General features: G+C 34.7%; 1 protein-coding gene across 3 annotated transcripts in view; it reads right to left on the bottom strand.

Annotated features, from left to right (window-relative positions):
* The window catches only part of LOC106777592 (mediator of RNA polymerase II transcription subunit 25), a 77,971-nt gene extending 65,495 nt beyond the window's left edge, over positions 1-12,476 (bottom strand). Inside the window, exons 1-5 of one of the 3 annotated variants that reach the window (XM_022787394.1) lie at positions 11,947-12,475; positions 10,336-10,366; positions 9,846-9,909; positions 9,260-9,390; positions 24-233 (exon numbers count right to left, since the gene is read on the bottom strand). In XM_022787394.1, the coding sequence (XP_022643115.1) occupies positions 24-233; positions 9,260-9,390; positions 9,846-9,909; positions 10,336-10,366; positions 11,947-12,044 (534 nt within the window). In that variant the 5' untranslated portion in view covers positions 12,045-12,475. Of the gene's footprint in view, positions 1-23; positions 234-9,259; positions 9,391-9,845; positions 9,910-10,335; positions 10,367-11,946 lie in introns of all 3 variants that reach the window. The other 2 variants (XM_014665228.2, XM_022787393.1) reach the window with 2 other exon arrangements.
* Positions 12,477-12,692: the final 216 nt, after the last annotated feature.

Genomic DNA, 12,692 nt, shown 5'->3' on the forward strand with positions numbered 1-12,692 from the left:
TAAAATAAGTAAACAAAGAATACCTGAGGAAAAGCTTTGGCCACAGCTTCAGCATCATATAAACGGTTCCCTGAGTCAGAGTCAATGGTTTCACTCTGCTCTAGGTTCTGTGGTCGTGGAACATAAACTGGTGTCTGCAATGGATAGGGATTACTAGCTGCAATAAGGATACAATGTTTGTGCATATCCACACTCTGCTGATTAGGACCTCCGCTTTGAGAATTTGGAAACATCTATGCATTCCAACATTAGGCGTGAGGATCTAAATTAATCTTTTCAGGTCAAAGAGATGTGCATAAAGTTTAAACTATCTAAATAATAATTTTAAATTACGTACTTCACTTTAGAAAATCCTACGACAGATTATGAATAGTTGTGTGTATCACACCAGAATTGCAGACCTTACAAACAAAAATGCATTCTAGCTATGATAAGATATCCAAAAGAAGTGTACAGAGAGCCAGTAATAAGTGCACTAATTACCTGTGCAGTAATACAAAGAAAGGAATTTAAAGAAATAAATAGAATCCTTACACACTAGTCTATCCATAACCAGAAAAGAAAAGCACAAATTCAAGAAAACTGTAGCCTCAAGCCCTCAAACAAAGTACTAGCCTCAAAGAACAAATCTTGTGACCTAGAGTCTAATTGGAACAATCACTTTAGGTTGCTAAACATTTCTTTTAGATTGAAATATAGTTTTTCTTCTCTAATAGGAAAAGACATTTCCCTGAGTCAGAGTCAATGGTTTCACTCTGCTCTAGGTTCTGTGCTCGTGGAACATAAACTGGTGTCTGCAACGGATAGGGATTACTAGCTGCAATAAGGATACAATGTTTGTGCATATCCACACTCTGCTGATTAGGACCTCCGCTTTGAGAATTTGGGAACATCTAAGCATTCCAAAATTAGGTGTGAGGATCTAAATTAATCTTTTCAGGTCAAAGAGATGCGCATAAAGTTTATACTATCTAAATAACAAGAAAAACCTACTACAGATTATGAATAGTGGTGTGTATCACACCAGAATTGCAGACCTTATAAACAAAAATACATTCTAGCTATCATAAGATATCCAAAAGAAGTGTACAGAGAGCCAGTTATAAGTGCACTAGATACCTGTGTAGTAACACAAAGAAAGGCATTTAAAGAAATAAATAGAATCCCTAGACACTAGACTATCCATAACCAGAAAAGAAAAGCACAAATTCAAGAAAACTGTAGCCTCAAGCCCTCAACCAAAGTAGTAGCCTCAAAGAACAAATCTTGCCACCTTCAGTCTAATTGGAGCTATCACTTTAGGTTGCTTGTTTTAGATTGAAATGAAGTTTTTCTTCTGTAATAGGAAAAGACATTGCACAGCTTTCATGCAATATTTGGGATTAAAAACAAACTCAAGAGAAAGAAAGAAAGAGACAAGTAAAAAAGGTTGAAGGATAAGAAGTCCACAATGACAGCAAGAGGAGGGGAAAGGATAGAGTTAGACTAGGGACTCCTAAGACCTTGAGGAGGGGCTGATAGGGATCAAGAAGTATTTGGCCAGAAGAAAGGATAGTCAAAGAGGTAACCACAAAGAGTGGATTGTCTACAAAAGAAAAGGGAAAAGATTAAAGATAGAAAAAGAGAATGTTGAGCTGGCAAAATTAGTTATAGAGAGTAGAATTCCATTATTTAAGCAGTACGAGAGTGTGGGAAAAGGAGAGGCTGTTGACGTTTCTATGGAGGGACCGAGTAGCTTTTACGCTTTTCTGTAAGGAGCTATGCACTGGGGTATTAGAAAGGTATATCCTTTCTAGTGCATTTTTTGTTTTCGTCTTTCAGTGATAAATAATGCATCCGTCATTTCTACTCACTTAGATTTGGGAGAGAAACTGAAAATATTTTATTATTACGGTTCACTTTACCCTAAGACACATACTACCCTATTTAAGGGATATTCGATCAACATAAAAAAGGAAAAACAGAATGCTCCTAAAAAGCTCACCCTAAAAAGCCTATTAGAAAATACATTATATTTCAACACTCCCCTTCAAGCAGGAGCATATAGATTATATGCACCAAGCTTGAAACATATAAATTGAATTCTAGGCCCCCTTAGAGATTTGGTCAGAATGTCTCCGAGTTGTTCATTAAAGTTGACAAACTTAGTAACAAGTTCCTTGGACAACAACTTCTCTCTAATAAAATGACAATCAATTTCTATGTGTTTAGTTCTCTCATGAAACACTGAATTGGAGGCAATATGAAGGGTTGCTTGGTTGTTACAGTACAGTTTCAACGGCTCATTTTCACAAAATTTCAATTCTTGAAGAAGTTGTTTGATCCACACAAGTTCGCATGTAATTAAAGCCATAGATCGATATTCAGCTTCAGCACTAGATCGAGCAACAACACTTTGTTTCTTACTTTTCCAAGATACAAGGTTCCCTCCAAGTAAAACACAATATCCTATAATAGATCTTCGATCAATTGGAGAACCAGCCCAATCTGCATCACAATATCCTTCGATCTGAGTGCTTCCCTTGTTCTCGTACAACAATCCTTGTCCTAGGTTTCCTTTTACGTATCTGAGAATGCGAATCACTGCATTCCAATGGTCAACATGTGGATGTTGAATAAATTGACTCACAACTCCCACTGGATAAAAAGGATCAAGTCTTGTTATTGTAAGATAGATGAGTTTTCCAACCAGCCTTCTATATTTCTTTGGGTCTGAGAAAGGTTTACCTTGATCTCTCATTAACTTTTGATTCGAGTCCATAGGACTATCAATGGGCTTGCAATTTGTCAAGCCTGTGTCTTGAGTGGCCTTTGTCTTCCTTGTATAAACAAGTTTTTTCCAAAATCTTATAGCAGCTCCATCTTGAGTGGGTTCCTTCTCAGCTACTACACTTTTACTCCCTATTTCTCGTCCTAAACTTAAGTTAGGGAGCATAAGAAGATCATCTTAATTTCTTGCAGTCTGCCCTTTAAGATGATCTTGGTGGAAGTAACTTTGGTGTTCAAAAAAGGTGACATCTCTGGACAAAAAAAAATGGATAATGGGTGATAACATTTATACCCTTTGTGTCGATGAGTACCTATGAAAACACATTTTAAGGTTCTAGGATCAAGCTGACCTCTATCACCACTTTGCACATGGAGAAAAGAAACACACCCAAATATTCTTGGAATAAGATGGTTGGGTGTGGACACATTAGAATAAAAGGAGGACAAAACTTCCATAGGGCTTTCCGAAGCTAGAATACTAGAAGGTAGTCTATTAATTAGATAAGAGGCAATGAGAACAACCTCCCCCCAAAACATTTTAGGAACCTTATGTTGAAAAAGAAGGACTCGAGTTTGGTCTAGAAGGTGTCCATTATTCCTCTCAGCAATCCCATTTTGTTGAGGTGTTTTGACAAAAGGAAATAAGCCCATGATTAAAGTAATCTTTTGCATTATCGGATCTAATCCTCTTACTGCTAACACCAAATTGATTTCATGGAGAAAAAACGTTGAACCATGTAGCTAACTTCAGATTTTTGTTTTAGTATGAAAACCCATGTGACACGAGTACAATCGTCTATAGAGGTAAGAAACCAACGGACACCAGAAACATTTGGGATAGTTGAGGAACCCCACACATCAGTATGAATTAAATAGAAGGGAAAAGTGCTTTTATTATTGTTAACTGGAAAAGGAACGTGTTTCTGCATACCAAGTTCACACACTTCACAATTGAGACTTGCCACATCTTATTTGCTAGAAAGGGAAGGGAATATCAATTTTATCACCCTAAAGGAAGGATGTCAAAGGTGACAGTAACATAGGAAGACCTTTTACCTACTAGTCTTTACTGAATCATAGAAAAAAGAGGTGTTATTTTCCAGATCTGGTGGCAGATTTGGATGGTCCAAGTAATACAAGCCATTCCATTCTCTAGCAAGTGGTCCTCCCCAAATAGTTGTTCTGTAAAATACAAACAATGTCATAAAAAATACCATTACATGATATATCTTGTATGAGTTTTTTTACGGAAACTAAACTAACATACAATTTAGGAATATGAAGGACATTTTTAAGGGTTATAGATGGACTTATTTGAACTACTCCTTGACCTGTTGCAGTCATCAGAGAGCCATCGGTTGTGGATATTTTCTTGTTGCTAGGGCAAGGGGTGTAAGAAGAGAAATGTTTAGGTAGGGGTGCCATGTGGTCAGTAGCCCCAGAATCTAGTATCCAATATGGGTTAGAGTTTTTATCTAACGCATTAAGTCCAATAGAAAGGAACTCACCAAACGTACTTGAATGTGCCAGAGAACAACTACCTGGTGACTTATCCAACTTGTTGAGGAATGATCTCATCTGCTCTACCTCATCCTAGTTAAGTTGAAGCACTCCTCTTTTTCTTCATTGGTTGTGGCACCTATGTGTGCTTGTTCGCCATTTCTAGTGTTTTCTCCTTTTTTTCCCCACTCCTTGTTTGGGATCCCCAATCTCTACTAGGTGGCTTTCCATTCAGCTTCCAACATTTATCACGAGTGTGGAGAGGCTTGTTACAGAAGGTACACCACACTCCTTCACCTTTCTTCTACATTGGTTGTTCCCCCTTTTTTGAATCAACCATCATGGCCAATCCGACAGCTACCATGGCTGAATTTTCCATTGTTGGAGTTTCTAGCATTATTCCCCTTCTACTTTCTTCCCTTCTGACCATAGCCACTACTTCATTAATTCCTAGAATTTTTTCTTTTCCAAGGATCTGGACTCTCACTTGATCAAAATCAGAGTTAATCCCCACCAAGAAATCATAGACTTTGTCTTGCTTTTGAGCATTGCAAAATCATTTGAGCACTTGGCTTTGATGACCCTGAAATGGTCTAATTCCATCCACAAGGATTTGAGTAGATTGGCATACTTTGTAATAGTCTTGTTGCCTTCTTTTGCAGTAAAAGGCTTCACCTTCACATCATATATTTGAGTAACATCTTTAGCTTTTGAGTATGTCTGCTCCATGGCATTCCAAATCTCCTTTGCAGAATTAAGAAACATGCAAGTATCACGGGATTATGGAATTCCATAGTCATGCCATGATCATAGAATCCTCTTCATCCCATTTTGTAAATCTGGGATCTTCTTCTTTAGGAACATCTTCAGTCAAGTGGTTAGCTTTCCCTTTACCTTTCAAAGTTCGGCGAACAAATTGGGTTCATTTCAAACAATTCTTACCATCCAATCTGTAGGTAGTGTTGAGGTTCTGTAGTTGCTCCCGATTGCTCTATGACCCATTATTCACCACTTTAGTAAGTTGGTCTCTCATGCCCATACAGTCGTAATGCAGCAAGAAAGGAGAATACAATCCATATATTTTAGAGTAGAATCATATATTTTATTATGTAGAGAATACAATTCATATATACAAAGCTAGAAAACTATTTTAGGATGCATAATAATAGCTCCTAGACAACCGGATCCCTGTGATTCAGGGATATCCCCATTATTCACAATAATTATAATATGTTAAATATGGAAAAAAAATACAACTAATAAAACACAAAGATTCTAACAGAAATAATACAGCTAAAACAGATTCTACAAAACTCATCAGTCTTCTTAGTCATTTGCTCTATTATTGCATCTTTTGACTTCAATTTTGGAAACTAAAATACCAAAAAAATCCCTAATGTGTCACTGTCTCTGTTAAGAGGGACTTCTTTGGAATCAAAAACATAGCACCACTTTAGTGGCTTCAACAGCCACTACTTTCTCTACCACCTACAGTATAACAGGCTATTTAAAACCCCTAGCTTTCACCTACATTCCTTTAATCTGTATAAGAAATACTTTTTCTTAGATTCTTTTCTGTTTTCTTCCATTATCCCAGCCAGTACTCTTCTATTTTTTATCCAATTTGGTATGATGTTTTTGTAGTAATTTTAGAATCATCTTCCATTTCTTTCCCACAGTAGTCATTACTATGTTCTGTCTACTCCAATGTTGAGAGTGACTTTTTTCCGTATAAACTGTGACTGTTTACTTAAAATGAATTTCTTTAATTTTGGGCTATTTGTGTTTCTTTTGAGTATTTGCTTAAATTATTCAGTTTGCATATATTTAAAATAGTTGTCAACCCACTTCCTGCTATCCGATTGGGTATTGCAATTTCAAAGTTAGCCACTGTCTGAAAATGGTAATTAAGCATGAAACAGAGTGTATGTCACTTTGTTATCACACGAAGCAAAGAACTGTGCATATGTCAGTATATAACAGAAAACAGAATGTCTGTATGTACACAAAGGGGAAAAAGTGTGACCCTCCCTTTGTACACAGAACAAAAAAGAGATTAAAATTAAGAAGCAAACTAAAAGCAATACAAATGTAATGAGACTTTCAATGTCTAATTAAGAATACAGAAGAATAGAGAAAAATTCCATACTTTAGTTTGTTCTGTTAGTTGTATCATTATATACACTGTTTAAATAGTTATATATGATTTACAAAATAATATATTTGAAATGGAAGTCCAAAACTGGCAGAGATAAGATCAACAAACCTAAACATTAACCAAAGAGATCTTGTTTAACTACTTTATAACAAAGTATAAAACATGAAAGTGTACTTGTTTTATGCCAACAATCTCTATGAAAGGACTATTTGTCACCTCTACATGGACTATCCAACTTGTACAGTCTTGACATCTTCTCAATAAGAATTAAAAGGTATTGAACCTAGGCCTAATAAGTCATGCAGAGTATCAAAATGTTTCTTAACGAAGAAGATTGCATTAAATGTTGAATGAAGAGCATTTAGTACAACCCTCATCATCTACGGTTATCAGACGCAGCTCAACAAACGAAGAACTTCTCAAGACTCGATGGCTTGTAAAGATTTGCAATGACTATCTTCCAAGATCTTATAAGTAAAGGCTACCTTTGAAGAAGAAAAAACTTTTGCTCACTAACAAGCCAACAATGTTATAGAGATCAAAAATCTCAAGTGCAAAAGCCTTACAATTTAGGCTCTTGATAGAACATTATAGTGTGACTTAGCAACCTAAAAACGAGAACATTATCTTGAATTCCTCTTAGGGTGCAATACCTCTTTTAGTTAGCAACCCATTTCTCATAAACGAATGCTTTAGCCAAGAGTGACTATTATTTAAAAGAATACTCGGTGTCTTAGCCAGGAACTTGTTCTGAAAAATACTCAGTTGTTTAACGAGGAGTGGCTGAAGTCCCAAGAATATTTGGTTTGTAATTTGTAGCATTGTCTCCATCGTGGAACTTGATCATGTTGATCAAAAACTAGATGTAGTCTTAACACAAACCAATATAAGAAAAAAAGTGTAAATCTTTCTTTATCCTTAACTCTTTGAGATTATATATTGTTGGAACATCCCATCTAACAGTAAAGAAGAAACTCCTTTTAAACAAGATTTATGAAAATATTTGTTTACAGTGAATCTATCAAATGAAAATTGCATTTGATCATTTGATAAGACATTGCACTTACAAATTATTGCAAAAACTTTTAATACACAATTCAATCCTCTCTTATGTATTTGACATGTTTTCACCAAAACGTGTAATACAATATGGAATATCTTGTGAAACTTAGCTTGTAGTAACACTATATTTTCATAGAAACTAGCAAGCCAGGCAAAACTCTGCTTGATGGCTAAATCAATACTGGGAGAAAAAAGACATTTTCCAACAACTTGAGCAAAAGGAGAAATCAATTTCATGGATTGGACTTTGGTTAAAGACAAAGTTTGGGTGATATTACTTATTGTTAAGAATTGGACTTTAAGCCTAACTCAACCTCACAAAACCGGCTTATAAGATCAGGTTTATCTCCATTTATATACTTTAAATTGGTTTTATCTTTAATTGATGTGAAATTTCCAACACACCTCCCTTAAACCGAGGTATATACATCACGTGCATGGGACTAAACATTAATAGGTGGTCCGATAGTGATCTAATAGCGGGTGGAATAATATGCCCAACAAATACAAATCTCGTTAGGGTAGGTTTTAATCCATGGCTCTAATAATACCATGTTAAGAGGACTTTAAACATAATTCAATCTCACAAAACCGGCTTGTAAGGTGAGGTTTGCACCCACTTGTCGGACTTCCAATACTTCATGAGATCCCTTTTAACAAGTTCCTAAAATGTCCTCCTAGTTCTCCCGCTGCAGCTCAACAAATTTTCCCCATGCTATAAAACACACAATCCACTATCCTCAAAGTTGCCTCTAATGAGCTTTATTGAATCACCTTAACAAACTTCTGGTCATCCTTTCCTAAACCTATATTCACACACACACACATATAAGAACCGCCACTCATCAAATTACAGGAACAATTTTATACAAGCAGTAACCAAATTCTTAATGAACATTCCAACTGAGCTTGTTAACTGCAAAACTACTACTTTTCAGTTATTCTGAACATTCCTACTCAGCTTGTTATCTCAAATAATACGAATTAAGGACCAAATTGGCATAAATTAGCCAATATGAACCAATCAAGCCAATGTAGCTCCTGAACATTTATTCTGTCAGCCTTATGAAATTAATTTAGTTCAAAATTGTTGTAATTAGAGAAAACATCTTCTTAATTAAAGAAGATATCTATAGAATCTTCCTAATTAGAAAAAATAGATGTGTAATCTTCTAGATTATTTTGTTTCCCTATTTCCCTATTTTAGAAGATTAGATTGTTACAAATAGAGCAAAGGAGAATGTAATTGATATGATTGAGAAAAATAAAATCATTCTTATTTTTCAACTAAAATGGATTCATCCAACAAATAAAAGTGCACAAAAATATCACTATCATTGTTATCAACCATTAATGTACTGAAATACATTATCTGTAAAGTTATATGCACTAATAAAGTATTATTGAACATGGGGGAATTTCCAAGTACCAAAACTTTCAGTGTATCGGTCATGTATCACCCAAATGTCAACCCCCATTCAATCCTTCGCATAAGAGTATTTTTATCAAAATAAATAAATCCATGACAGAGTAAGAGAGCACCCAAATGTCAACCCCCATTCAATCCTTCGCATAAGAATATTTTTATCAAAATAAATAAATCCATGACAGAGTAAGAGAGCAAAGAACACGTGTGTTTCTGTAGAAACAGAAAATAAATATGTAGAGGGAAACAACAAGAAGGAATGATCCAGATCAGATATATAGACATCAAATGAACACTGAAAGAATACAGGCAAACAAGAATGTAAATGTAGACAACATGCATACCATCAGAGCTTCAGAAAGCCCTTCAGCAATTGCTGCATCATTAAAACCACCACCATTAAATGGTATAGAAGATAGCCACAAGAAGAAAACATCTGGATCTCTAGTCCAACCTGTCCGTTGCACAAGGCAACCTGCATGCAATGATGCTCAACAAAGTGAATATACTCAATAGACTAGTCAATTGAATATAAATTCACCAGTGTAATATCCAGAGCTCAAGCAGCATATTTCAAGAGATTGTATTTTCAATAAAAAGTGTGTAGATAAATTTTGTCTACTTTCTAGTTTAACTTCCAATTAAGAAAAAAACCAGACACAATGCAAAAATTTTATATTTAGAAACTATTTGTCCTTCCAGACACAAAATCAGCAGAAACTTTAAATTTGGAAATTATTTTACCTTTTCTGTTTTTTTTAATATGTAATAAGAAGTGATTTGAAATGAACAACTATGTGCAAATTAAAAAGAAAATGAACTGGCAAGGGATAGATGCAACAATATTACTTTAAAAATTTTGTAAACAATCTAAATAAACAACCAACATGTAACATGTAACATGAAAAAAGAAAGCTAGCAGAACTATACCAGAATAACATCCATGAGTATTATAGGTGATTAGAGCAAACTCTACATTGGGAGCCGACGACTTCTGCCAAAAGAAGGGGGAAATGTAAGATTAAGAGATAAAACCATATGATCATCATTCAGTAAGATATAAATAATATTACATCTACAAGTATATCATCAAATTCAGTTCTGACCTCTCTGAACAATCAATAATTCCGTAACAAAACCTTTTTACTGTTTGTAAATAATATTACTAATATACATAATAGTGTTTTTGTCACATCACAAGGAACTTGAACTTTAGACTTACAGCATAGCTACTACTGCTGGCAGCCACAAGGAAGGAATAATTTAATTATTCTCTATGTTTATGAAAATAGCCAATAAATTCAATAAATAAGATATAAGACAACTAAATCAGAAGTGTGAATGACAAATTACATACTAGTATATTCTTTTACTTTTGTCAAAGATTATGAAATTTTCCAGAAAGCAAAATGTGTATTACCTGCCCAGTTGAATCGTTTACACCAAAAGACCTGTACAAATAGCATAATTGGTTAAGACAGGCGATGACAGTATATAACCTTTAAAATAACCTCTTGAGTAAGACAACATGAGAAAACTGAAATTTACATATAAACAAAAAATAGAAACTTTTGGCATAGTGCGCAATGCATGGTTTACCAAAGTTCAAACCAAAGCAGGTTAGGAACATGACTATCTATTTTTAGCTAAGACTTCTGTTGAATTCCAGTTCAAAAACTATTGTTTACAAGTACAGGACTAATAAATATATTGTCCAACACTTTGGCACTTGATCAGACACCTTTACCTACTTACCATTGCAGAGCAATCACTTTCATTCATTAAAAAGAAATTGGATTTTTTAATTCTTGGTGAACTCAGTTTTGTAATTTGTCAGAGTTAGAGCAGGTTCTTTCAGGCCTTCAGCAGAAACAAGAAGATGACTTCTTGCCCACATGCTACCAATTGGTATATTTGACTGAAAGGAATGATTGGATATTTTAAGTGTTCTACCCTATCTTCAGATTTCTTGTAGGACAGGTTATTTTGAGCTTCTTTTGAAATATCTGTCCATGGCCTCTAAGGGACAAGGTCAGAGAGCACTATAGTATTCTTATTTTGGTAGAATTTGGTACAAAAAGGAAATTTTATTAGTGAAATATGAAGAACACAAAAACCCAGGTGCAGATAAGAAATCCTCCAACGGAAAAATAGACAAGACAACACAGACTAAAAAACTTAAGGATGTAATCAATCTTTCTAAGTCTTGGTGACAGCAACCTCCTTGGAACAACCATGACCTTAAGCAACAATAAGGAAAACAGCAGCTTCCTTTTACATGTTCTTTTTATGTTTCCATCTAGGAGGGTATATTGTCATCAACAAAAAGAAGAAAGGTGTTATTGGTCACCTATGGTTGGAGAGGAACTTTTCTAGTTGAGTACACCATTTTATATATTTATGCAGCCAATATGAAAGTATTAAATTCAAACAATGAGCCTGAAAGTTCATCTTTATAAAATTCTGATAATGTTTTGGTTTATAAACTTTTAATATATATGTTTGACAAGGTTTCTTTTTACAGTATGATTAGGAACCGTAATTGGTATCCCACTTTTTTTAAATATTCCTTTGTGCAAAGAAACCTTGTAATGATTACCATTAGTTCAACTGCTAGGATCAAATAGCGTCAACAAAAGGTCATGGTGTTGGTATCATTGCTCCTAGAAACTAAAATGACACGAGTCCTCCTTCAAATAACCCAAATAAAGACATCAATACTTTATTGTCACTAAAGGCTAAAACATCTCTCAAACCAGAAATTCGAACCATGGTTGAAGTAAAAGCTATATTACACCTTAGAAAAAGAAATCAATACTAAGAGCAAGATTTCCCTAGAGCAACAACATGTTCTTCTCTTTCCAAATCAATTAAAACCACTTTTAGCATCACACCATTAAAACCAAATTCAGAACCTCCACACACACGCCAAAAGAATAAGAAAACAGAAATCCCTAATTTTTATCGAAAGAAAAAAAAAATAGCAAAATTAATATTAAAATTGGTGAAAAAGAGAAGTGTGAACCGAAACCTGATCATCTTGTCGAGATAATCCATAAGAACAGTCTCCCAATAAGGTCCCATAGCAGCAGTACTTTCTACGACAACGATGAGCTGGAACTCTGACATCTCCAAAACTCTAATATCGATCTGGTCTCGCAGAGAAAGTTTAGGTCTCGAATCTTAACTTATATCAGAAATTGATCACTCATGTTATAGAATTTGTGTAGGAAATTCAATACTCTTGTCACAGAAAGAAGCGCCTTCAATCTTTTAAAAAATAATGAATATTCACACTATTACTTGAGAATTTCGGGACTGGCCAGGCAGTGACCATCAAGAAAAAGTCTTTGTTTGTTCGCTGTTTTTGAATCTGATTCCTTCAGATTAACTACGATGCACCAAAGATAAAAAAGAAAAAAGCTAGAGTCGTTTGTTGTTGAGGCATGTCGTTTCTGTTTGTTGGTTGTCGTTTGTGTATGCATGTCGCTGGTAGCTTTATTTAAACATTTTTAACCAATGCCCTAGAAATTTGTTAAGGAACATAGTGTTTGGAGTCTGATGGAGCACACAAAAATAAATAGGAACTCATCTGAATGCTCAAGGAGCAAACATAATCTAAATAAAAATTGAAATATAAAAGAGTTAGAAAAGAAAAAAAAATGTGCGAATATTAGAGGGGAAGATCGTGTCATCTATGTAGCATGAAAGACACTTTTACACCATTAAATAAATTATATTTTTAACCCGTAAGAATGGATAAATATGTTTCTTTTC

This window comes from Vigna radiata, chromosome 11, assembly GCF_000741045.1.
Source record: "Vigna radiata var. radiata cultivar VC1973A chromosome 11, Vradiata_ver6, whole genome shotgun sequence".
In the NCBI taxonomy this organism is placed as follows: Eukaryota; Viridiplantae; Streptophyta; class Magnoliopsida; order Fabales; family Fabaceae; genus Vigna; species Vigna radiata.